This window comes from Crocodylus porosus, unplaced genomic scaffold (genome assembly GCF_001723895.1).
Source record: "Crocodylus porosus isolate Cpor-Errol unplaced genomic scaffold, CroPor_comp1, whole genome shotgun sequence".
Lineage (NCBI taxonomy): Eukaryota > Metazoa > Chordata > Crocodylia > Crocodylidae > Crocodylus > Crocodylus porosus.
Genome location: NW_017728933.1, coordinates 3,923,230 through 3,939,972, shown reverse-complemented (window position 1 = coordinate 3,939,972; position 16,743 = coordinate 3,923,230). Strand labels below are relative to the sequence as shown.

General features: G+C 53.2%; 1 protein-coding gene across 6 annotated transcripts in view; it reads left to right on the top strand.

The window, feature by feature from the left end:
- Positions 1-16,743, top strand: part of KANSL3 (KAT8 regulatory NSL complex subunit 3) — a 36,144-nt gene that overhangs the window by 7,594 nt on the left and 11,807 nt on the right. For 4 of the 6 annotated variants that reach the window (XM_019545990.1, XM_019545991.1, XM_019545989.1 and 1 more), the window contains exons 4-17: positions 1,297-1,387; positions 1,583-1,768; positions 2,387-2,518; positions 3,044-3,160; positions 5,034-5,135; positions 5,274-5,345; positions 6,186-6,260; positions 7,248-7,405; positions 9,125-9,188; positions 10,269-10,469; positions 10,798-10,954; positions 12,848-12,925; positions 15,712-15,885; positions 16,060-16,144. In XM_019545990.1, coding sequence (XP_019401535.1) covers positions 1,297-1,387; positions 1,583-1,768; positions 2,387-2,518; positions 3,044-3,160; positions 5,034-5,135; positions 5,274-5,345; positions 6,186-6,260; positions 7,248-7,405; positions 9,125-9,188; positions 10,269-10,469; positions 10,798-10,954; positions 12,848-12,925; positions 15,712-15,885; positions 16,060-16,144 — 1,692 coding nt within the window. The remainder of the gene's footprint in view (positions 1-1,296; positions 1,388-1,582; positions 1,769-2,386; positions 2,519-3,043; positions 3,161-5,033; positions 5,136-5,273; positions 5,346-6,185; positions 6,261-7,247; positions 7,406-9,124; positions 9,189-10,268; positions 10,470-10,797; positions 10,955-12,847; positions 12,926-15,711; positions 15,886-16,059; positions 16,145-16,743) is intronic. The other 2 variants (XM_019545993.1, XM_019545992.1) reach the window with 1 other exon arrangement.

Genomic DNA, 16,743 nt, shown 5'->3' with positions numbered 1-16,743 from the left:
GGCTGTTCTGGTCCCTACTTAGGAAGACAGAGGCAAAGAAATCATTAAACACTGCTGAAAGGAATTGGTGGATGTGTCTTTATGCTTTGACAGTGAAAGGAGTTTTTAGTGGTACTTTACCACTTAACATCCTCAGTGAGATCTGGAGCATCTTTCGGTAAGCCAGGTGTAGTTTTTAGTGTGTCATCTGTCTTTAATATCAGAGTGATGACATAGAGGATGGAGATGGGCTTTTTTTCTGTGGCTGTAGGGGACAAGACTTGGAGCAGTGGCCTCAAGTTGCACCAGAAGAAGTTGAGGTTGGAGATGAGGAAGAACTTCCTGACTCTTGAGGGTGGCCTGGTATTGGAAGGGGCTGCTCAGAGATGGCAGAATCTCCATCCCTGGAAAAGCCCAAGAGCAGGTCAAACAGCCCCTTGGCTGAACTGGTTTAGTCAAGGTTGACTCTGCTGTGAGCAGGGGGATGGGCTAGATAGGACCTCCTTCTCCTCGGGTCCCTTCCAGCCGGACTTTCCTGTTTCCCATATCTGCCTTATGATAGTGTCAGAATCATGATGTTTCCAATCAATTAAGACCAAAATAGAACCAGTTATTCCACCCCAGCTTTGCAGTTGGCTGGTTGGAAAGATCCCAGATAGAACAGGAGAACCTTGTCCCACTGCTCAGGTGTGGTTCTCTACAAAGTGGGTTCCCTTTATCACTGTATCATGGAACATGGTACAGTAGCTCAGGCATCCATGTCTGTTGTCCCAAGATAACTCTTGAAAAAGTTTTGTGGCATAAGAAGTGCTAATGGTTTATCCAGGGACATTGCACAGTACATCTGAACATTGAGCCCAGGATTGCATCACTGGATCAGAAAGCAGCAGCGCATTCAGCTGCCAGATAAACCCCTATTGGAAGGGCAATGTGTGTACACACCTTGGGGGGCATGGACTCAGACTTGGCATCAGCACTCAGAGCAGTGACTTCATCCAGTTTGCCAGTTACTAACACATGTGTCTGGGCCTTCAGGGCCCCCTGTGATGTAGCTTGTTGGTGGGAGCTGGCTGCTGTGGTCTCAGGGTGCCCAGCTTGTACCACTGAAGCTGTATGCAGGGGCTGATAATGAGGTGGGGCGCTGAGCCCAGGATGAGGTGCTAACAGCCAGAGGCTAGCAGACTGTCCCTTCTTACCTGCCACGTCCTATACCTGTTGCATTGCTTCTGAGAGCAGGCCAGGCAAAGTCAACACAGTATCAAGCTGATACTGTCATCTCCTTCTCGTTCTGAGCTTCTTCTGGGTTTCCCTTTACAGGTCAGGCTGGACAATAGGACAGAACAAGCTCTTCAATAAGATCCACAAAGCCCTGCAGTCCGACCGGCTGGCCCGCTTGGCCAGTGAAGGGGTAAAACCTTTTAGCTCTCTGTCCCCTCATGTGTCAGCAGTTCTGTTGCCTGTAGGGCTCTTGGCCATAGGAGTCATCTTCAGCTCCTTTGGATTCAGGAGGGCCCTGGCACTACCCAGTTCCTCATGGCTGCTTATCCTTGTCCCATCCTGTCCCATGTCTCCTCCCCCCATCTTCCCCCTTCCCCATGTCTAGGCATGCAGCGAGCCGGTGCTGAGGAGGATTGCAGTGGACAAGTGTGCTCGGCGTGTGCGCCAAGCCCTGGCCAGTGTGAGCTGGGACACCAAGCTGATCCAGTGGCTTCACACCACGCTGGTGGAGACCCTCAGTCTGCCCATGTTGGCCGCCTACCTGGATGCCCTGCAGACACTGAAGGGAAAGGTGATTCAGGTCACAAGTCTGGGTTGGCCCCTGCCAGTATGCAGGGGATGCAGGGAAGAGCCATCTCTCCACCTCCCTTCGCCCAGGGTCTTTCACCAGTGCGTTCCCATGTGGGCTAATAGTTAAGTTGTAGCCAGGACTCCAGGGTTCTTCCTGGGACAGTGTGCCTTAATTGCTGTGGTACTTCAAATGGGCCACGTCACTCCTTCTCCCCTAGTGGCTTGGTCAAGAAGTGAGAGAAGAGGTTGCCCTGGTGCCATTGTGGCCACAGTCTGTTCCCTGCACAGTAGCAACCTTCTTATATGGCCATGGGCAAGTCACTTAATGTCTCCTGGCCTGAGGGGTTGACAGCTGTGGGCAGGATACTGAGTCTCCTCTGCATCTCCTGCACTGAAAAGGTGATAAGAACATAAGAACTGCCACTTACTGGGTTATACCATAGGTCCATCGTGCCTGGTCTCCTGTGTCCAGTGTCCTGGTTGACCCCCAGGGGAGGGGGATGACATGGCACTGGCCTGCTTTTCCCCCTCAACTGGGGGTGCTTGTGCTGGGTTTTCTGTGGGTGCACTAGGGTCCCTCCATGCCCCGTGTTAATGAGGCCCAACCTTCTGGTTTCAGATCCCCACTCTGATCGACAGGATGCTCCTGTCTTCCACTACCAAAACAGGGGCTGCCGGTGCAGAGGCCCTGTCCCTTCTGTTGAAGAGACCCTGGGACCCAGCCGTGGGCGTCTTGTCACACAACAAACCAGTGAGTAGGCCTTGGACCCAGCTCCTGTCCCCGGTCTCTGTAATGCTGCCTGTCTGCAAGCACTATTCCCTGCCCCTACCTGTGTCCCAGGCCACACCTGCTCTGTTTGCTCTGTCCCCCTGCAGGCAAGTGTCGTGTCTTGTAAGTCAGGTGTGGCTTAGGATGAGAGCTCTACCCTGCCTCTCCCTTGTCACCCTGAAGCGGGCCTGCTGAGGCATGGCCTGCCTCCAGCTGGCAGAATGAGCTGAGCAGGGTCCCACAGAGGAGCTTGGCCCCCTTGAGGACTGTGTCCTGGCAGCACAAGGTTAAACAATGAGCTGCTTCTTAGGCATTGCAGTCACTCATGTTGATGCAGCCTGCTTGTACCTGTGCCCTGCTACATCCAGCTGCCAAGGGAAAGAAAGGCTTGGGGTGGGTTGGGTGGGCTGGTGCTACTCCTAGCCTGGGCTTGTTTTTGCAGGGGCTGCTGGGATGCAGGAGGAAGGGTCACGGCCTGTCCTGATCCATCTCTTGTGCATTTTGCAGAGCAAACTCCCTGGCTCCCCCCTCATCCTGATTGCCTCTTCCGGCCCCTCCAGCTCCATGTTCCCCACCTCCCGGCGGCACCGCTTCTGGCAGTCACAACTCTCCTGCCTAGGCAAGGTTGGTATCTCTTTGGGAGGCTACTGGGGCAGGTTGGGCTGGGTACCCACTACTCACCTCACCCCTGCCAGCCTCTTCCAGAAGTGCACCAATCTGCTCCTCTGCATAGGAAAGAGCCCCTTACACACACTCAGTCTTCAAGATGCTTCTTGTCATGAAGTGGGGACCTTGGGGCCATAACAGAGACCTGTGGTCCTCACCTGTGAGACTGCATCAGCAGCTTGACGCCTAATGATGAGGAGTAAAAGGCATGTGGTTGGGGGTTCTCTTACCATATAGTCTTGCAAATAATGCATAGTTTGTTTTTTTGAAAAGGCTTATGAAGACAATAAATCTTTCCCAGAGTTATGGCTACAGAGAGGAAAGACAGATCCTCATTTTCATCTGGCTCGTTAACTCAAGGGCTCATTCATGAGCTACTGACTCCCTTGGCTATCTGAGGAATAATACCAGAGCTGCTGCTCTGTGGATCAGGGATCAAAACTGCAGGCTTCTATGTTGGGCAAAAAATGAGCTTCCTTGTTTAATAAATACACCCCAATTTGTGTGTGTGTGTGTGTGTGTGTGTGTGTGTTGGGGGGGAGGGGCACTGATATTTTGGGGGTGAAAGGTGCATGTTGTAGGCAGGAGAATATGGTAGAAAATAAGGTAGTAGAATTAGAAAAGGTCCAGAGAGGGGCAACCTGAATGATCAGGGTCCTGGACCCGTTGCCAGACCAGGAAAGACTAACAAGGCTGGAACTCTTCACCTTGGAAAGGAAGACAGCTTAGGGGGGGATGTAATACAGGACTACAACTTCCTGAAGGGCCTGGACCAAGTGAACAAGGAACTGTTGTTCATTTAGTCCCAGGACACTAGAATGAGGGGACATCTGCTGAAATTAATAGGTGACAGGTTTAAAGTGAATAGGAGAAAAGACTTTTATGCAACACGTCATTAACAAGTGGAATTCATGGCCACAGGAAGTGGTGAAGGCAGAGAGCAGAGCCAGGTTCAATGAAGGACTGGAGAAATTCATGACATAAGAATTGCCATCTACTTGGTCAGACCTTAGGGCCATCCTACCGAGGCTCCTGTGTCACACAGCAGCAGAGGGCAGGTGCTGAAAGGGAGAGTGACCTGGGATTTTCCCCTGTTCTTTTCTCACTTGCAGCCTCCAGCATTTGAGGTCTAGCAAGTTCTGATTCAGAGGCCATATCATTAACTCCTAAGCTTAATAGCTCCTGATGCCCCTTTCCTCCAAGAATGTGTTCAGTCCCTTTGTGAATCTGGCTAAACTCTCTACTTCTATCACATCTGGTAGCAATGAGTCCCACCCTTGAATATTGTGCTGTGTGAAAAAGAACTGCTTTGTAATAGTTTTAAACTTAACGACCTAGTTTTATGTTGTGACCCCTAGTTCTTGTGTGGTAAGAGATATTAAATAATAAATCTCTGTTGACATTTTTATTTGCCATTTAGTATTTTGTAGACCCTGATGTAGACCCCCCACCCCCAAAGGGTAATGAATAGGGGATAGATCACTCAGGTGATCTCAGGTTTGATGCTCTCTCTGTATAACATCCATTTCTGCTGCTGTTGGACTGGATACACTATTGGCCTGACCCAGTCTGGTCCTGCTGATGTTCTTATGTGGGGTGTGACCAGGCCAGAAGGGAGAGCTGGCATTTGGGCACCCTGGGTCACACCAGAGCTGAAGAGGAAAAGCCGATGGCTGGTTGGAGGAGACCCTCCATCTCCATTCCCTGAGGAGCGAAATGGGAGGAAATCCTGGCACCACTGTGTTGTGCGTGTCAGGTCTTGCCTGCACCCATTGCTGGCTCCATGGGAGAGCAAGTGCTCTTGGTCTTCAACCTCCCTCTTGTCTTGCAGGTGATCCCAATAGCCACCCATCTCTTGAACAATGGCAATGGGGTGGGAGTGCTGCAGTGTCTGGAGCACATGATTGGTGCAGTGAGAGGCAAGGTGGTAGAGGTAAGAGCAATGGCTTCAACTGGGCTTGGAATCCAGGACTGTTGGCCCCAGCCAGACCTGCGTCCTGTGCTGCTGGCACATGCAGTCTTATGGTCTGCCCTTCTCTCGTCACCCTGTGCCCTTTTTTCTCTTTTCCAGATCCACAGTCACTTCTCCCACAAGCCAGTCATTCTCATTGGGTGGAATACAGGAGCATTGGTAGCCTGTCATGTGAGTACCCTTTTGCCTGGCATCCTAGTGGAAACCACTGCTCTGTACCTCCATCTTAGGGTGGCCATGCCACACATACCCATGCCAGCCTGGCTCAGTCTCCTAAGTGCCTCAGGCTGGCATGGGTATGGGTGTGGCATGGCCACCCTAAGATAGTCCCCAAGCCACTTGCAATAGTGTGGGGAGGCTTGACATTTCCTTCACTGATGTGCTTGTAGACTAAAGATGTCCTTGTGGCTGAAAACCTCCATTGGCCTACCTGAGTGTTTGCCTGAGGAGACTTCAGAGCCACAAGCTTCCTGTAGCATATCTTCTATGCCTCCAGCCTTCCTCATCCCAGCCCTGGGCAGTTGGGGCTGACACACCAACCCATGCAGAGAAGTGTGAGGGGAACCCAGAAAAGAGAAGGAGAAGATGGAGCTGCTTTAGGGAGGAGACATTTGGGTGCAATGGGTGTCCTGTGGCCCTGTGCTGCTGAGAGGGCCAGGACGTGGACAGGGCGAAGTGGCTCAGTGCTAGAAGAATTGTCTCTGCTTGCCTTTTCTGTGCCTGTTTATGCCAAGTTATTTCTATTCTGTTGAGAAACGCTTGGTGGCATTTCTTCTCTGGTTTCATGACTATACAACCACCAGTCTGTGCTGGAGGGTGCTGCCTGGCTGTCAGTATGCCCAGGGTCCATGGGGCATTTCCTCTGACCCTCTGTCTTCCTGGTCTCAGGAAACTGAGCAAGTTGAGTTCTTCCCCATGGATTTGCTAGAAGTCATCACCAGAGAAGCCATCCCTATGGCATGACAGGAACCGGGGCTCACACTTATACATCTGTCCTGCTTCTTTCTTCAGGTCTCGGTGCTAGAGTACGTCACTGCCATTGTGTGCCTTGGATTCCCGCTTCTGACAGTGGAAGGGCCCAGAGGGGTAAGGGCAACATGGTAGTCACAGTGGGAAAGGCCCTGGGGCTGGGATTCTGTAGCCAGTGAACCACTGCTGATTTCCTTGGACTTGCCTGGTTCCTGTTAACTTGCAGAGAAAGTGGCAGAGCTCTGAAGTTTGATTCTTCCCCTCCTGGTGGGCTGAGAAGCTCTATTTATGTTGGCACCTCCTGGCATTCAGTGTGGTGGGGCCGCAGTGGCTCTGGAGCCAGTAGTGTGGAGACTGTGAGGCAACAGTGCTTCCCTACACAGCTGCCTGATCTGCTCCTTCATTAGCAGATCTGTCCTATATCAAGGCAGGGCATGGAGATTGTGCCTTTGAATCTCACAGTTGTAGAACCAGGGGGTTGGATGGAACCTCTGGGGTCATCTGCTCCAACCCCCAGGCTTTGGGGAACAAGCCTGGTTCTGGGTCATCTGTTCCCTACAGATTGTAGGCAGCCAGTTCCAAATCTGTGCTTGGGGACATATGTTGTAGGCAGGAGAATCCCCAGCACCTAGAGTCACAGTGCCATGTGCTGTTGGACACTACCCAACTTTGCATCGCCTTTGATGCCAAGGCTTCTGGGGGGAAGGGCAGTGAGACAAACCATCTTGATCACGGGCTAGGGTCTCCACTGGCCTAAGTTACATACTTCAGAGGAGCTGCACGTGTTTCCCCCTGCTACTTTTTGGCTCTGTCACACAGCACAGACTCTCTGATTCGTTTAAGTCATTGGGTCAGGTCTGGACCCACAGGCTGGATGACTCACATCCAGCGTTGTTAATCCCTTCATATTGACCTTACCACTACCCAAAGGCATCCCCCATGGGGATTGGAACCCCCAAATTTGATGGCTAGGTGACTGGCAGCCATGGAGTTAACACTGCCACTGCTAATCGTATTTCCTCACCCCACCAAGGTCCCAAGCCTTCATGCCCCTGTGCCCAGTGACCGTTCATCCTCTTCTGTCAATTCTTCTTTCTCCTTTAGGACGTGGATGACCCCCTCTTGGACATGAAGACACCTGTGCTTTTTGTCATTGGTCAAAACTCACTGCAGTGCAATGTTGAGGCCATGGAGGATTTCCGGGAGAAGATCCGTGCTGAGAACAGCATGGTGGTGGTGGGCGGGGCTGATGACAACCTCCGGTAGGTGCTCTGAGGCAGCCACAGGCTGCTAGGATCCCCAGTAGTGCAGAGGAGCAGCAGGGTGGGCTTTTGTGGTTTACAAGGGGGGTTGGAGGACTCCATTCAGCGGAGATGGGGCTGGAAGATGATTTATAAGAGAAACCCAAAGATTTCTCATGGGAATCTAAAGTGTCCAGCCCTTCTGCCCTGCTGGGACTTGCTAAGGTCTTTGCCCCAGAAGAATTGTTCTAGGATTTTTTGGTTGTCAAAAATAAAAAGATAAAAGCAAAGAGCTGGCATTTTCCTAGGAGGGCTTGGTGTCTTAACAAGGGGACTCTTGAGTTTTAAAAGGTTGGGAACCACAGCTGTAGGTACTGAGCTTAAATTAGGCCCAAATTAGGGGTGAGAAGCCAGAAGAACTCCCTGGATTTGGATGGATGAGATGTTGGCACGTTCCTTGTGAGCATGTGTTTATGGTGGCCACAAGTTGGTAACTGGTTGCTTGTTTCAGCAGAGGTCCCGGCTAGAACAGGCAGCAGTGGGCAAGCTCCCTTTCCAGGTGGGAGGCAGAGGCCCACAGGCTGGGGTGAACTGCTGCTCCTGCTGTGGCAGAGAGCCTGTTGGCCTGATGCCATGGGCCTTGGGTTGTCTAGAGCAGTGGGTTTTAGACAGGGGTATGTGTCCCTGGGGGATCCCCCTTTGCCAAGGGGTATGCAAAGAACCAATGGCAGTGAAGTCTCACTGCAGCTTGACCAATCAAAATTTTGGAGCTGGAGCTTCTGATTAACACTGGCATTGAAGTCCTTCCTGATGTGTAGAGACATGGGAGAAGAATACAACCCAAAGTAGTTGGCATGTAAAGGCATATGTGTCCAAAACCAACTGAAAACCATTGCCCTAGTGCAGGCATAGGTAACTCCTGGCATGCATGCTAGAGTGTGGCATGCAAAGGCATTTTGTTTGGTATGCCCACCTTGGGGTAGATGGCGGGGAGCCTTGTGGGGCCCAATCCTTGCTGTGGCAATGCAACCCTGGTCCCTTCCTTGCCATCTGCCTTGAGGCACACATGCACCCACCACTTGCAGTGAGCTGGGCTGCAGCTCTGCGGACTTTGGTGCAGCTGCTTGCAGCCTCTCTGCCACCTGCTGTGAGCAGCCCAGGCTCTGTGTTAGGGCATGTGCACCTCAGGGTGGACAGTGGGAAAGGGGCCAGGACTACGCTGCCACAACAAAAATCAGGTCCCTCGCTGCTCCCCAGGTGTACCTCAGGGTGGACAGTGGGAAAAGGGCCAGGACTATGCTGCCACAACAAAAATCAGGTCCCTCGCTGCTCCCCAGCAATCTGCCCCTGGTATGCAAACATCTTACAAATTAAGATCGCCGGTGTTTTTGGCACTCTGTTTAAAAATGTTGCTAACCCCTGTATGAGTAGTCTCAAAGTGGAGGGGGTGTTCACTGTGCTCTGAAGGAGCGATCTCATAAGGTAGGGAGAAGGAGACAGGCTTCTTGGAAGGTGGGAGCCTTGTTCCCTAGTATTCCTGTTGTGGATTTACATGCGAATATGAGAACAAATGGTAATTGTACTGGCTGCAGTGGTGGGAAATTCACCTTGCAGCACAATGTATGGAGATTTCATGCTTGTTTGCTGGCATTCAGGCTATGGATGGTGTTGGGAGGGAAGCAGTGGAGACAGGAGGGAAGAATGGATGTGTGTTGACTCCTTTCCTTGCTCTATCTTTAGGATAAGCAAAGCCAAGAAGAAGTTGGAAGGGCTGACCCAGAGCATGGTGGACCGTTGCATCCAGGTAAAGCTTCAGCAGTCTCTGTGCAGGCTGGGCCTATGCCCAGAGGCCTTAGTGGGTGCTAACCCTGATGTCCCTGCCAGGCAGGATGGATGTAACCCAGGAGTGGGCAAAATGCGGCCCATGGGCCAAGTGCAGCCTGCCAGGCCATTCTATCCAGCCTGCGGGGACCCTAAAAAATTTAGAAAATTAATATTTATCTGCCCCTCGCTGCCTGTTATGCGACCCTCAATGGCTTGCCAAAACTTAGTAAGCGGCCCTCCGCCTGAAATAATTGTCTGCCTCTGAATTGTAACCTCAGCACATCTCTCTCAGTTGCTGCTCTTGTGATCCCAGAACCATCTGGGATGCTAAGGAACCATAGCCTTGGGTTGTTCCCAGTATCCTTCATTGATTTTTTTTTTCCCCCTTGCTGCACCATCCCATCCCGTGTTATAGGTAGGATCCCACCTCGACCAGCATAAAACATAAAAAAGAAGAAGGTCCACTGTGAAAGTGCAGCCCAAGCTGGTGTGCTCCATTGCCCTCTGCTGCATGGGCTCTGAAGTGGGGTGTGCTGCTGAGGCCTTACAGCTGTGGGGACACCCGGTGCTAGCCTGTGGAACCTGTGTATATTTCCCTTGAGCCCCAGACAGTTTGACATTCTCCAGGGCACTGACCTCTTCCCTGGGGGACCATGCACATGACTCCCCTGCCAGAAGCAGCCATTGCTGGAGGTCCTCTCAGCTTGGGTGGAGGCTCCTAGCTGCACGGACCTCAAGGGAAGAGCTGGTTTCCTACTGGACTGGCCAGGGGCAGCAAAGGCTCTTGGTTCTTCCTCTAACATGGAGGTGCTGTGAACTGCCCTGGTGGTTCTCAGGGACCTACAGAGACTTGGCTCTAGCAAGGGAGCTACCCATCCAGTTACCCATCCCCGATTCCCGTTCTTCTGAAAGGGGAGGCTGCTTTTGGGGTCCCCACTTGGCTCCATCTGAGTGTTGTAGGTATAGGGAAAGCCTTAACAGGGCCATCTCTTTGGGCAACCCCAGTATTAAAGGCCCTTTAAGGCCCTTTTAGACACGTGCCATCCTGCTCCCCATCCAGGATGAAATTGCCGACTTCCTGACCGGAGTCCTGACCCGGTCGGAGAATCACGCTGGCTCCGACCCTCGTGACCTTGATGCTGAGAAGAAGAAGAAGCCGCGGGACCCAGCCAGGAGGGACCTGTCATTCGACTTGCCAGAAAGAACCAGCCAACCTGCATCCCCAGCTGCCAAGGTGCCGGCCTCACCTTCTGGATCAGAGGTAAGGACAGTGCCTGCAACTGGTGTCAGTATATGGTGATGGCCTTCTGTCCATGAGCTGTGCTGGCAGGGGACAGGAGGGTTGGAGATGGAGCCTATCCCAGGGTCTGAGCATGGGGGCCAGGTTTTTCCCCTTCTTCTGCCCTTGAGTGAATAGAGCCAACTCCCCACCTCCTTCCCTGCCTGTTATGTGCAAATAATGACATTGTACTGATGTTACGGCTGACAAAAAGTTAATTAGTGCTACCAAAGGACTGGAGGATGCAGAGCCCCCCTTGGGAATGGTGTTGTGGGACCCTAGTGGAAATCCAGCTGCCTCCCCTCTGCAGGACCTCTCCAGTGTCTCCAGCAGCCCCACCTCGAGTCCCAAGATCAAAGTGGCCACTGTGCCAGCTGTCCAGAAGCCCAGCCCGGTGGGCACTGCTCAGCTGCTGAAGAGGCCAGTGCAGAGGCCAGAAGCAGTCTTGACACACAAGCAGGCTCAAGGTAAGAGCCCAGGCACCCACTCCCCTTCAGTGTCCCACTAGCATCCTGGTAAAACCCTTTCCAGGACCCCTTGGCATGTCTCCACGTTCTATGGAGACTGTGCCCCACACTTCCTGTAGCAGGACAATGGTCAATCTGTTCCCAGCTGCTCCTGGGCACTGACTCTCTTGGGAGCTGAATCAGGGCAGGAGTTGTGCTCTCAGCAGCCCAGTATGGTCATGGGTAAGCCTTAGCTATTGTCCAGACCAGGTAGGATCACCACTATCCCTGGCCAGTTTACTTGTCACATAATGGTGTGTGGAGGGTGCTGCCATGTCAGGCACTGGGACATCTGTGTAGAGGTCACCTGGGAGCTGCTGTCTCATGTCCAAGGAAGCCGCCAGGGTTTGGGGGGACTGAGGGAAGTGGCTGAGCCATGGTGCAGATCTAATGGGCTTCATGGAGTCACGAGAGAGCCTACCTCCCTGAGGAGAGAGGACCCAGGTGTTTGAGTGTCTGGGCAATGGCTTCAAGGGGTGCAACTAGAAATTCAGGGCACCAGGTGGTTTCCTCCAGAACCTATGACTAACATGTAGCACCTGGGAAGTAGTCCACAGCCTGCTGCTTCCTGTGAGGATGCCAGCTGCTCCCCAGCTCGCTCCCAGGACTCCTTCTATGGGAGGAACCAACTTCAGGCAGGATCTTGAGCCTTGGGCTTACCCATAGCACAGCATGCAAATCATTAGGCACATCTGCATCATTCTTGGGACTTATGGGAGCTAGGGCAGGAAGTGGCTGCTGAGCACAGTAGAGCGGAGTAGCTCTTTTGAGAGCACTTTGAAGGCTGAGTGCTGCCAGCACCGGGGGTCCATGTACATCTTGTGGAGGCAAATGTCTATTCCAGTTTTTCTCAGCAGAGATACCAAGTCTCAGTGGCTGAACTGGGCCTTTGTGGGTAGGTTGGGTCCCCTGGCTTAGCTTAGTGCCCTCAGCTGTGCTGAAGGGCTGAGGGAAAGGTGTCTACAGCATGGATGTGTCCTCTGGGCTGGCTGGGAAAGGAATTAGCAGTGCCCCTGGACACACTGCCCTTTCCCAGGCTGGCATAATTTAGTGCATCGTGGGGGAATACTGCATTTTTGTGCATGCCACATGCCTCAGATAAGACGTACCTCGTTTGGGAAAGGAGAAAAAAAAGATTTTACCAGAGTTGTTGCATATAGCAAGGACAGAGTGTCTTCTTCAGCTCCTTCATGCTCTCTTTTCCTACTGCAGTTTTAACCCTTTCGCAGCTGAATTGTCAGCAGCTCTTGACTGTTCAGCCAAAAGCTGAAACCCTAGATGCTGCTGAAGACTTGAGTTCATGGACAGATCTGGGATTTTGAAAAGAGCCTGTAGGGTTGTGATGCAGGAGAAGAGAGATCAGGAGGAACTAAACTGCAAATTTTTCAGCACAATTGCTGAAAAAAGGCTTGCTTGATTATTGGACCATCATGACCATTTGTTAAAAAGGAGAAATGCAGAGAGAACTCTGGAATAGGGAGAAATTTGGAAATATGGAGAAATCTGGACACATTCTCCACCTCACAGAGTGAGGTCATTAACACCTGTTGAACAAAGAGCAATTAGCAGGTAGGTAGAGTCTCAGCGCTGTGTGACTAGAAATGCCACTGCTGCTGTTCCAGGTAGACACGGCGTCCAATTTTGGAAGGCTAATTTTTTTGCAGGGGAAGGTGTGTGTGGTAGGTGAGTGTGTACAGTAGCTGTACAGGGAGCCCCAAGGCCAGAGCGTAGCATGTTCTGGAGCTGCGACGTCCCTGCATGCAGGCAAGGGGGGCGGGGATACGTAGGGTCTCACCAGCCCTATCTGCTCCATAGCCGGGCTGTGATTCTGTAATTCTCTCTGATTCCTTTCAGCTCAGTTTGCTGCTTTTCTGAAACAAAACGTGCTAGTGAGGAAAGCTCTTCCTCCTGGCACCTCTTCATGTCTCTTTGGTGAGTATCTCCTTGCTGCCTGTATATCTCTCTCTCTCTCTCTCTCTCTCTCTCTCTCTCTCTGCTCTCCTCCTCCATCGCTCTCCTCTCCCCATCGCACTGTGTTGTCAGGGTGGGGGGCTGCGGTGTGCATTCCCCCACCCTGCTCTGCTTCCTACTTTCTCATTGCTGCCCATTGAACAGCTCCTTGCTAACTTATGCTCACTGACCCATGTTCCCTCATGTCTGGGGTAGTGACAGGTGTTTCTCAGCCACACAGCATCCATGGCATGGCCTGGCAGCTTCTCTTAGTCAGCAGTGTGTCCTGTTGTCAGCTGTGCTTGTGGTTACGGTGGAGCGTCCTTTCTGCAGGTGAGCCAGCAGGGACAGGTACTGCCTCGTGGCCTGGAAGGCAAGGAGCAGCTCTAGGGAAACGGTGGAATAGGAGCAGTAGAAAGAGTGAGTGTGCATGTCAGGGAAGCGGGAAGCCAAGGGGCTGGGTAGGACCAAGAAAGTCAGTGAGCCCTGACTGAGCTTGAGAACTTAGAGCTTGTGACCCCACCCCCCCTCAGTGTTTGATTGCTGAGTTTAAGCGGGGAAAGTTGTGTGTTGTATGTGAACAAGTAAGATACTCGGCTTGGCTGCTGGCAATGTCTGGGACTGGCCATCACAATGGAGGAGTGAGGGGGGTCTCCCAGCCTCGTGTCCTGTGATCCCAACATAGCAGGGGCCTTTGCTAAGCTGGAGGCTGGTACTGGTTGTCGTCATGACTTGGGTTTGAGAGGTCAGTCACAATGGTGCAACCTTGTTGACCTCAGGGGCATTGAGAGATTGGGTGTGAGTGGTAGATCCAGAGGAGCTGGGCTGCAATGCCCAGGGTCTGTTTTTGATGTTGCTTGCTGTGGTGGCACATGATGCCTTGAGGCCACTGCTGGGGACTCGCAACAGGACAGGGGTGAACAGAAATGTGCTGGACAATGCTTGTGGTCTTGGCAGAGACTTCCTGCCCCCCTCATACCCAGTTGCAGACCAGGGCATGCCACAGGGTGGTTCCCTCAGCCCCCCAGCACACACTGTGCCTGACAGTTTGGTTACCTTGAGAAGCAGGGCAGAGGCTGGGGGTTTCAAGGACTTTTCTTATCATCAGTTCCTGCCCAGGAGAGCTTTGCAGTGTCCCCCAGATGTCAGCAGTGACGTCAGCCTGGGCATGTCAGCAGAAGAGTTCTGCACATTCTCCCCAACTCCTACTGCCCTGTGGAGCATTAGGACCCTGAGCACCACTACCAGTACATGTGCTATTCCACTACACGTGGTCAGAGTTCTCCAGGCTCTTCTGCAAGGGGTTGACACCTGCTCTCAAGGGGTTAAATAATGGCCATGACTCTTTGGGACTGATCACATGTTGGGGGACAGAAGTGCTTTCTCACTGCTTCCAGCACTGTGTTCATTGGTGCTGTGCCCCATGGAAGGGGGTCAGTTTGGACGCTGCTATCTGGTACCTTGTGGCACTGCTCCCTTGTTGCTTCCTCTGCTTTGCCCACACTGTCAGGAGCTGCCAAGGCCCTGGGATTTTCTACTTCTTCATCTCCAGATCTCAGGTCTTGGGGCCAGTTGAAGCCATGAGTGGTGTGAGACCAGGGTGGGATGTGTTCCTGTTACCTCAAGCAGGAAGTGCCTATGGCCTCACATTGCTGGGCTCCTGACATGTTCCCCTTCATTAGCAACCCTGAAGCTAGGGCTGAGGCAATGTCTGCCAAACAGGAACTGTGCCAGGCTGTGGGGAGTCCTTTGGCAGCACCGTTTGACAGATCATTGTGTGCAGGATGAGGGCTGCTCTATAAGGATTAGAGATCCCGGGGAGCCTTCCTTTGCCCCCACACACTGTAGGGGAGGAGGTTGCAAGCTCCCAACCCTTCATGCACCCCACATGCCCACTGAAGTAGTTTTCTTCAGTGTCAGGCTCAGATTTCTCCTGGGACCAGCTCAGTGCCCACAGCTATGGCGCTGTGAGATGGCACCCATCCCACAGAAGCCTGTCTCCACCTCCCCTGCAAAACCCGGGGGCCAGGAAAACAACATCCCTTCTTTCCTCCCAGGTCTGCAGATGTCAGGGGCCTGTATCTGGAATAGGGTGGCTTTGGGGGTGGGGGGCACTGATTAACATTTGGCTACATTCCTGTGGGCATCGGGGCCCAGACCCAAGCCACCAAGGCATCAGTGCCGACTGGTTGGTGATCAGGAGGCTGGAGGTGTGGCCTCGCCTTCTGCCATGAACCAGCCAGGCTGCTCCGTATCCCTGGACTCCCTGCAGGGAGGTGGGTATGGAGAGGGGATTCTGGTTGTGTATGGGGGTCTGGCAGCCTGGGACGCTAGAGCAGAACTGAGGCAGCAGCTGTGACTTAGGATGTGTCTCTCCTCAGGCTCTGGGTGCGAGTTCCCCAGGGCTTGCAGGGGGCTTTGACAGTTAGCAGTGCCTCTGCCTGAGGTCCTTGTGCCTTGTTTGTCAACAGAGAGACCAGGGGTGTCCAACTAACCCTGTGCCTTGGGTCAGATCTGGACCTGGGGCCAGTAGAAGTGGTGGCACCATGCAGAGCATTTGGGTCTGTGTTAGCAGGAGCCAGAGGGGACCACAAGCCATGTGTTTGATGCCCCTGCCTTAGAGCACTCTGGGGGGCATAGGAGATGGTGTGGGGGGCTGGGAAACGGCCGCTGAAGCATACTGGGAGTGGCAGAGCCATGCTTGAGCGCATGTCCCTCTCCCCTATGCTGCGGCCACCAGTTCCAGGCCTCCCATCTGTGTCCTCCAGTGCCCGTCTCAGCTGAGCAGCAGGACGGGGCCGACAAGGATGAGGCACGCCTCCAGCTGAAGCGGCATCAGACCCCCAGCCCCACCCCATGCGGCAAGGCATCCAAGCGGGCCAAGATTAAGGTGACCATTGTCTCCCATGGGGACACAGCCAGCACCGGCACCCAGGCAGAAAGTGAGTCCCGACACCCCCTGCTGTTGCACCTTTCTGGTAGTGGGAGCACCCCACAGCCCCAGCTCCCACCTGTGGCCCCACATCCATCCCATCTCGGAGGGCTTCCAAGCTGTGGTGGGCAGTGGAAGGCACCGGAGCTGGGAGAGCCTCACGTGTTGTATTTTCCTTTGGCAGTGGCTGCAGGAAAGCCCCTCACCATGACTGTTGGCCAAGCTGTGCCAGGCGCCAAAGAGCTGTCAGGACTCCTCGCCACCCCCAAGTGAGTGCTGCAGGGTCTGTTTCTCGGGGTGGTGGCTTTGGTCTGGGAGCCCTAGAGTCTGGGGCAGCTCTGTGATCACCCCTGGAGAGGTAGAGCCATGAGCCAAGACATTGCCCATACCATTGGCTCCAGAGATGGGGGGCATTTGGGTGGGGTGCCCCAGCATCACCAGGTACTGTATTTTCTGGCATACCACACATTCCCTAAAGAAGATCCACACCTTGCTTGGGGAGGCAAAGGGGAGCAAAAGAGATTGTGTGGTTCAGAGGCTCTGAGGACGTAAAACCTGTGCGCTGAAGATTGCGCTTCACCACTTCTCTCCCCAAGGCCAGGGAGAGCAGCACAGCCCCATCAGGCATTACTACCTCCTTGTGCTTTAATATGGGTACAAAAATCAACTTCCCCTGCTTCAGGCAGCCCAACCCCACCCCCCCACAGTTTTGGAGGGCTGATGTGCCGAAGGGGAAAGTGTGCGTGGTTTGCAGGTAATTACAGTAGAGAGGGTGCTGCTGATAGATACAGCCCTGAGACTGAAAGCCTAACTGCACAGATGCAGGCTCCTTTTGAAGGCCTGACACCTTGCTGCTCAGTGCCTGGTG